The 9,782-nt window shown below is 35.8% G+C and overlaps 1 protein-coding gene across 3 annotated transcripts in view; it reads right to left on the reverse strand.

Moving 5' to 3' along the window:
• LOC106458340 (zinc finger protein 423-like) overlaps window positions 1-7,018 on the reverse strand; it is a 189,310-nt gene extending 182,292 nt beyond the window's left edge. For all 3 annotated transcript variants that reach the window (XM_022384528.1, XM_022384529.1, XM_022384527.1), the window contains exon 1: window positions 6,652-7,018. In XM_022384528.1, coding sequence (XP_022240236.1) covers window positions 6,652-6,691 — 40 coding nt within the window. In that variant the 5' untranslated portion in view covers window positions 6,692-7,018. The remainder of the gene's footprint in view (window positions 1-6,651) is intronic.
• Between the last annotated feature and the right edge of the window lie 2,764 nt (window positions 7,019-9,782).

Here is a 9,782-nt window from a genome sequence, read left to right on the forward strand (position 1 = left end):
GCAAATGTGGAAGGTGTTAAAGAGGACATCGACATGTTTTTTTGCTTCAAAGCAGAGTGATTTCTTTTAATCAGGGCCTTAACAACCTGATTGTAAGATGGAAAAGCATCATCGATTAGAATGGAGACTATTTCATTTAATATACGTTTTGTTTTGATACAAGTTTTTCGGTGTTTTTTTTTCATCTAAAAAAAAGCGACATTAATTTCTTAACGACTTAATAGTTTAGAGAAATCAGTGTACATGCAATTTCATTGGTGTTGTCTCAGATGCGAGCCGTGGTGCCACGAGTGACCCTTAAGCCACCCAAATATTTGGTATATGGTAAATTAATAACCATTCTACCCTGCAATCATACCGTGAATGGAGTTGAAGATACAGGAACATTAAAAACCCTTTCCAAGGATGAATATTTGGACCAGGAAGGTTGTTGAATGGTATAGAACCAAAGTGCATTTCATTATAACAGAAGCGTTTAATGTTCCTTATGGAAGCAGAAGAACTCGCTTGGTTAACTGTTTAAGACAGTAATGGCTTACAAAACCATACACTACACCAAGACATTACAAAACATTCTGCACCAGCAAAGAGAAAGTTATGATCAGAAAATAACCCTCATATTTACAATGACAATATCAAAAGCCCACAAACCGAAGGTTCACAAGTTTTCAGCAATATCTGGAAACTAAAGGTTGTTTTCACGAGAAAGAAAGTCAAATAATTTAAAATCATGATAATTCCAGTCGACTACTTAACTGTCAAGACTCCTGATATTTCAAGACATTTGCTCTCTTGGTCTGCATAAACTTGGTGTTTGAAGTTGACATCTGTGTATAGTAGAGGGACTGTGAAAATGTTATCATGGTATCCAAGAATGATCTAACCATCTTCCCATAAGCTTGTTGCTATGGGGATTATATTGATGTTGAGTAACTATGGGAGCCAGGGTGAGCATGAGTGAAGATGCAGGAAGTATTTCCAAGGGACCTGAAACATTCTTATAAAGTGTGATTAACCTTCTGTAACAGTTCCTACTGATGATATTACACTGCATAAAACTGAAAACATAATCTGTCACTTACCCCAGTTTTCATATTTTAGGACTCGTTAACACGAAGAGTGCCCAAATGAAATTCAAACCGATTATTAATTCTTTTTGTTTTGTGAAAGCAACCGAGTATGAATTTGAGTAGAAGCTTTAATTGAACGATACAACTTTGTGATTCTGGTACATTACTATTGTTGAAAAGAAACTATTGATGATGAAGAGTTGTTAATATTAGTTTTCTGTACAATGTATCTAAATATATCTCCCCTAGGCGCTTGTATGTTAATCATGTACTGCTCTGTCAAAATACCTCTTGAACATGTGGCATGGGCCAATCTGTTATATTCTTCACATGAGATAAATACATGTTCAGATAAGTTAGTAAAGTAAGAATGTGTAAAAAAAGTCGTTAAATTCGTGAATTTGAGAGAAAAGAAATTATAGTCAGTGAGAAGTATGAAAACAAAAATGAAATAGTTGAAATGCTTGGTCACGAGCGATCACCCGTGCTCGATAACATTAAATAGGTAACAGAGATTTGATAGTGCAATATCTGAAATGAGTGAAGTTGGGTCAGTAGTGCTGGCGATGTATGAGAAACGTTCATTTGATAAGTTGAGGAAAAAGTTTCAGAAGTTATCATGCAGTAAATTCACAATAATTTTACAGCACTAGTGTCGCCACAGTTAAGTTTAAACTACCTATGCAGATCACTGTCCACTAATTTTGAATACGTAAACCCTACATCAATCCGAAAAATGCTCGCCAACGTTTTGCTTAATACGAAGCCAATCATTGCTGCAAGCTTAATGGTTGTTGTTGTGTTTTGTGAAGTGACGAACTTTTTTTTTCTCCAAGTTTAGAAGTGATGGGCAAATATCAGTCGGGAAACAGAAAGGAAAACTATCCGATTGTGATTGTATCCATTGTGTGTCAACTGTAAAAGGTTGTGATGAGGATGTTATTGTATCAGTTGTATTATTTCATTTGGGGTGAGGCCAGTAAAATGTATAGATATCCAAATGCCCAGAAATTTAGAGAAGTAGAAAACAATATAATCCAAGGCAGGAATTTGTGGTCAACAGGCTAACAAGCTGTTCATCAAGGTAATCCTCACTGGCACTAAGTTCGTATGGCACACGCACATTTGGTGCTAGAGTAAACTCAGTAGACGTGTCATAGACTCGTAGACATCAGTTGGATTGCTGACTATAACCAATGCTTACAAAACTCGCACACGTTATAGAAAGATGGCGCTGACGTAATCCATACCAGTTTTTGAAACAACCTACAAGCACGTTAAACTACCAAAACACAAAAGAGTCTTCAGTTCACAGGCTATTTACAATAATATAACTATAAATCATCATATAATTTTTCTATTATTAAGGTCTACAATTATAAGCACATACAAACTGCAAGACTAGACGGGTATGATTGCCCTATAACATTAATGCACAACAAAGGAATCAATTGTACTATAAACATAAGAAAGGGGTGAGTGTCTTACAAGACCCCCCACCACGTGACACCACCTGCGTTGAGCGAGAGAGTTTTCTGTTTCCATCTGCGTCTAGTGAGGAACCTTGTGATATTAGTTGCATGTAGGAGAGACTTCCCCACTATAACATTTTAGTTACCCCCCCCCCTTGAAATCACCTGCTCTTAGTACGAGATACGACCATTTACTTTTTGTTTCACAAAATTGACAGTCCTTCAAAGCAACTCACATTGGTAAGAATGTAGTTAAAGAGTGTTAAACCTTAATCATTTTTAGTATCATTTTGGTGGGGGACAGTTGAAGACTGACAATATTTGTTGTTGAAACAGAAAAAATGTCTACTGTGTAAAAATGCGAATATGTCAGCTTGGTACTCAATGGTAGCAGCGGTTACATACTACTGATGATGTCTGGAATTGTAACACGCTATTATAAGTTAAGTTGGTGTTATGAATTATGAGCACGATGCTTTGTCTAATACTTGCATTGAATACGGAAGGTTAAAAGATATTTGACACATGGCGTGTATCCTTCGGTTAGTGATAAAAAAACATGAAAATTTACATTATTTAGCAATACTTACTTTCAGAACACGCATGACTTTCGAGTCTCAAATGAAAAGAGTTTGAGAACTCGGAAATTACATTGACGACTTGTTTTCAACAACGTAGTATCAAGAAAAATAGGATAAAGGAGGACTACCTTCAAAACGACGGGAAGTGTCGTCAAACATTACATACACTCTGTGATTTTCAAATACTGAACATACAAAAAAAAATGAATCTTTATAATGACAACGTAAGTAAAGTCTTGATTTTTCTTAAAAACGTGACAAATGAGGACTCGCGCACACACACAGATCCAATGAATGACAAGATTATTAAACGTATATAGCTCATTTACCTCGAGAAGTCTTATGAACTCCCAGCATGATGTGTTTTTTACGTTATTTATAATCCACCCTATTCGACTTATTAACATGCTTCTAAGTCGCTTACGAGCATTCGTATTAAGCCTGTTTTAATCATCAGTTACAAATCAGTTATGCAAAGGACAAAGGTTATGTTGAAAATTTGATAAGTGCAGTTAGTTGGGTTATGACGTAATAGATACAACTCGCTTATAACCTGATCACGAACTTAAGTAAAACCTGAAGATCGCTTTAAAAAGCTGCATTTTTCACAGAAACATTTGTCAGAACCCATACAGAGCAAAACCAAAACGCATTCGTTCGTATCTTTATCAACAGTAATTCCTCAGCGTTTTATTATTGATTCATGCCTAATTGTACTTTGAATTCCTTGATCTACATGCTTTAAAAACCAACCTCTGTAAAAATATTTTGAGACTCCTCATTGCCATGAAACTTGGATGCAATATCACGTTGTTATCGATCACGGGATTCAGTTTATAAGAGGGCTTCGTTAAGTTGATAGCTTCTTTAGGCCTCTTCTGATAATAATTTTAATATAGGCATTCTAAAGCCTAATTTATCTAGAATAGTTTAGGTCAGGCATGACTTAGAGGTCAGCGTGTTGAACTTTGAATCCGAAAGTTAATGGTTCGCGTGCCTTTACCACAAAAACGCGCTCCGCATTCTTTTTCACTCTAAACTATGACCTAGTGATTAGCGCGCTAGGACTGTGATTCTGAAGATTCATTGTTCGCGACCCTTTGCCGAACTCTTAAAATTTGGAGCCGTGGGTACGTTATAAGAATGACTATCAAATCCCATTACTCGGTTACATAAGAGTTGACCAAGAGTTAGGAGTGGATGCTCTTGTCTAACGGCTTTCTTTCTAGTCTATCTAAAAAATCTCTTAAAATTCCATACAAGTGGTTTCACTTTAAAAATTTTAAATTTAGGGATATTACAATTAATATTTTTATTAAGATCCTCTGAACTCACTTGTCGTTAACGCTGTCTTTTTTATTAAATCTAATTATGTATGATAAAAAAATGCCTAGAGAGAGAGATTATGAATTCTTTAGTTATCTCTAATAGTTTTTTAAATTCGTTTAGCTATTGACGACATGATATTGCAATGTCTCAATCCTTCTTTTTATATGATATCAGTGTCTAGGTCAGTAATGGAAGTTTTTTTTTTTACCCATAATGTTCTCAGACTACCTCATCGCTTTGACTTTGCAGCATTCCCACGGCTCAAGAATGGATTGTTTGTGCTGTGCCAATCATGGGTATCGAGACCTGATTTTTATCGTTATATACCTCCTGTCTTAGCGCTGAGCCATTGCAGGCTTCAAGAATGAAATTCTTGTTTGTTTGTTTAATTTCGCGCAAAGCTACTCGAGTGCTATCTGCTCTAACTGTCCATAATTTTGTAGTCATAAATTAGATAGAAGGCAGCTACTCAACGCCATCAATCGCCAACTCTTTACTAAACTAAAGCATACTGGGATTGACCGTCGCATTATAACGCCCCCACAGCTGAAAGACCGAACATGTTCGGTGGCGGGATTCGATCCCGCGATCCACAAATTACGCGTCGAGTGCCTTACTCACCAGGCCATGCCAAGCCTTGGAAGTATACAAAGAGCATTCTAAACTATTATCTTCTGTGTAGGTCGTTCAGCTTTATCAAATGCTTTCTTTTTTTTTAATATGGAAGGACATAAAACAACGATATTATTATCAAATTAACTTTATTAAATCCATTTCACATTTAAGTCATATAATCAATGGAGACAGTTTTACTGAAGGCTTCAGTTATTATTAATTACATTAATAAGACGAACATGAACATGTTTACTTTTGGTTCGATAGAACATCATGATATAAAAGTTTTACAGTACAAATACACTAAAATGTATTAACATGTGATGCTCTAAGTGAGCCACTGACTTTAGAATAAACATCCCACTTCACCCCCCACACATGCTAAATGGTAATGCTTTTGTTCATTGTCCTTGTTATGCAGGAATATCATCACACACAAAAATTAGTTTTGTATTCCTTTTTTACAAGATTAGATACAGGAAAAAAAGGTAACTATTTTTTATGTAATGGGCATTCAAGAAGAGGAGCCTTTTAAATTAATGCGCCAGACTTAGTATTATTTTATTGAGAACATAAAATCATACATATACAAATACAGAAAGAAAGAGTGCTTAATAGCAGTAAATGTCTACTACATTCTCAAAAATCATTCTTAAATTAAAACTGCATCACCGGACGATTGCTTTTTGTGATTGTTTGTGTGCGTGTGTGTTTGATGCATTACCGTCTCCCCCCTAAACACTACTGCTTATACAACTAAGTGGCGCACGTTGTTAAACTGACGTTACGCCTACCTGGCTTCTGGCTTTCGTCTGAAATGGAGTACATGATCTACGCGATTTTCCGTTCAAGATATTTTACAGTATCCATTGTACCATCAAGTTGTCATGACAACAGCGCTTTTATCACTGGAAATACCTTTATTGAGACGACAAAGAAATGCCACGTTTAACGTCCAGTTCGTAGGTGTAACAAAGCAGTCGCCAGGACTATGAATAAGACAAACTGATCGAAGCTACAGTATTCTTATACGAAGCCTTGACTACCTAGTTTAATAAACATTGCTCTGAATATGACATTTACAATTGCTACCAGTTTTAACTAATATTAACGCTAATGTATGGTGTTTGAATAATTATAATACATTTCATGCTGTAGCCGAGGCTGAAAGATTATAAAGAAAAATTATAACACGCTTAAAATTAACTACAAGTTTCTTTAGCAAAAATATGTCAATCTAAATATACTTTAAACAAACAATGGACCGGTCACTTGGTCAAAGTTGCTCGCGGACAACAATTGTCATATCTATTCTAATTAAAATTATTTCATAATTTGAACAGATTTTTACCTCAATTTTTGTCGTATAATTGTGGCGGATGTAACAGCGGCACCGCAGATAATTAAACCAGTAAATTATCATTTAAATTACCCTGCTGCCAGTAAGACTGGTATAGCTTTAAAATTATCACTCTCTTGAAAGGTGAAGTATTTTTAAAAGGTTAGGTGTGTTATATCCAAATCTTAAAGTCATATACAGTTAAATTATCTTATCACTGCCTATCTGCCACACCGATCACTTACGTTTGAGCGCTCGTGGTTTAGCTTGTTTTCGCCGAGACATGGCAGTTTGTTATGGCGATCAAAGTTCCGATACCTGGCGGCGAGAGCTCGATGAACGAGACGGTGGAAAGTGTTCGCTCAGATTTGTCTCTCCACAACGCAGAACACTAATCCTGTAAATTGGTACATACGTTTTCTAACAGCCACTTTCTCCTGTAAAATGCTCACCCAAAACCGCCGGAACTGGAGTCAACAAGAAAGCAAGGGCGTACGAAGTCTGGCGTGATGAGTGAGTGAGGGGCGGCGCAGGGTGGTATTCGATATAAACGGGGCTCCGGTTCGAGGCCTACGCTACGTCACGAAGACAAAGTCCCAGCGGGACTCGGCATCCCCGCAGGAAATGAGCGCACGCGTGCCGGCTGCAAGGTACGAGAGCACGCGGAAGGCGGCGGCAGGGGCTCTCAAGGATTTATACTGCGATCGAACGCGAGCCACCACACATACCACGTTCACTTTCCTAATCCTGAGCTAAATTTGTGGTAACATAAACACCGCGATTAAATTTGCTCTCTGAAATTCAGTGTTATACACATGCACGTACTCCTACAGTTTTGTAGTTTTAAGGCGCATAAAAAATAGGGTATGTCTAGCACTACTCTTTAGAATAATCTAACATCGATTACCATTCCATATTGCTCATTGCAATATTCAGATTTTTAACTTCCGGTCTTGCGCACTAATAGTCCCACTTTCCGAACTTTAATATCATTGGGTGATGACTGACAATATTCACAACGTATTGGTTGAGGGTGTTCTAACAATTAGCGTAAAATACTATCACTCCATAAGGCCCAGAGAAGAATAAAGTAAGAGATTAATGATATATAATTACTGTTATTCAATCCTTATGATATTATCTACTACAAATCAAGTATAAATAGATATAATTTAAATTTTATATTGAAAAATATAAATATAATATTTTGAGAAACAGATTCAAATATCGAAGTTCCTGAGCACTGCTTGGGTCAGTAATTATTATTATTATTATTTTAAATAAAATTTGCGAGATTTAGTTATTGAGATCTGAAAAATCACGAAGAACTCATGAGACATCTTAAATTATGTAATTTACAAATGAATTTGTTCTGGAAACGTATTACATTATACCACCACCTGGTGTTAGTGTCAGAAAGTTATCATAATACTGCTTCTATTTGGAATAGAAAAGTCTAATCGAATACTTAGCGCAGCGCATGTAGGAATTTATGTTGTATATTAATAATGTATTATAAAACAAATCTTGATCAAGAGAATTTGTTTGTTGTTAAGCACAAAGCTACACAATGGGCTATCTGTGCTGTGCCCACCACGGGTATCTAAAGACGGTTTTTCTGTGTTGTAAGCCTTCGGACTTACCACTGAACCACTGAGGAGGCCCAAAAAAACTATTAATTGGGTTTTTGCTTGGTTGTTGTTGAGCATAAAGTTACACAATGTGCTATATATATGTGTGTTCTGCCTACAACGGGTATCGAAATCCGAATTTTAGAGTCGTAAGCCTGCAGAGTTACCGCTGAGTCGCTTGTGGGCATCATGTAAGCAAGTAGGTTACACAGATAAAAAATTTTTCGGTTAGTTAAATAACTTTACATTATACTTTTTCAGTCCCAAGAAGCTTCTAAAATTGAAGACTGCGTTTTTAGAGGTTTTTCATGGACAAGAGCTATTTGAGAACGATTTCTGGACGCCACTTCGAGTTCAAGACGATGATTCACGTTGCATGCTGAGTCCTTCTTAGGGTCCTAAAACCGTTCCCAGGTCATCATTGTTAATAAAACTCTTCCAAAAGAATATATGCTGCCTGAAACTTCACTGTAAGTATATATAGCCTGTCTTGGTTCTTCTAGAAATATTTTACACTCATCGTCCAGCCACGTGGGCTAATAAGATTTGTTTTAAAACAAATTAATATATGTCACTGACCTGCTATCTTGTTACAAACACTTCAGAGGTGAAAAATGTTTTGACAAACTGTAACCTTCCTTCAAGAACATAGAAAATTTTACCCCTCTCTCTCTCTCTTAGTCTCGTGCTAAGTTAGAACGTGTTTTGTTATTCTGTAATCTGGCTTTAGCTGTTTTCCAAAAAATTTTGACAATATCTGATAAGTGTCAAAGTCTAGTTTATTCATTGTTATTTAATCTCAGTAACTTGTCCATGTTGATGCAGTTTCTAATTTTCGAAATTCCCGAGTTTATTTTTCAAGTATTTGATTACAGCACCACATACACACATAAAAATGATTAACGATCATTTTCATCTAGTGTTGCCTAGCGACGAGGTAAACAATGCAAATAGCATCGATATTTATGTGTATATACATTATTTAGGTATTTGTAATTGAGGTGAATCTACTAAGGCCACCGTCCCTAATTTTGAGCTTCTGAACAGTCAGTAAATAGCACCCTACCACCCACTAACCATGCTAAGGAATTGAATATCACTTTTATTACGTACCCATAGCTTGAAGTTTGGGGGGGGGGGATACTTTGTAGTATCACACGGATCCGAACAAGGCTCGTCATTTCCGAAATATAGAGCTGTAACACAGTGCAAAACTCGTGCCCTTATTATTTTGGTGTTTGAACAACATATCAGTGAGGTTCTACAAAAAAAAGCTTCTCTTTTAAGTTCTTGGAAATATCTAACGAGAAACTAGAATTATTTTTGACGTGATCTTAAAGTTCGTGATATGTTAATCATTTAAACTTGTATTAGTAAATAAACCTAATAAATAGTTTACCATAGCTGCTTTTCGTTTTTTGTAACTAGAAACTATACTGTCTTCAAGCAAAGTAACAAAAATATACTGTCTTCAAGCAAAGTAAAAAATATATACTGTCTTTAGGCAAAGTAAATGAAAAATATACTGTCTTTAGGCAAAGTAAAAAATATATACAATCTTTAGGCAGGGTAAAAATATATATACAATATTTAGGCAGGGTAAAAATATATATACTATCTTTAGGCAAAGTAAAAATATATATACTGTCTTTAGGCAAAGTAAAAATATATATACTATCTTTAGGCAAAGTAAAAAATATATACTGTCTTTAGGCAAAGTAAAAATATATATACTATCTTTAGGC

The sequence above is a fragment of the Limulus polyphemus genome, unplaced genomic scaffold, assembly GCF_000517525.1.
Source record: "Limulus polyphemus unplaced genomic scaffold, Limulus_polyphemus-2.1.2 Scaffold448, whole genome shotgun sequence".
NCBI classification, from domain to species: domain Eukaryota; kingdom Metazoa; phylum Arthropoda; class Merostomata; order Xiphosura; family Limulidae; genus Limulus; species Limulus polyphemus.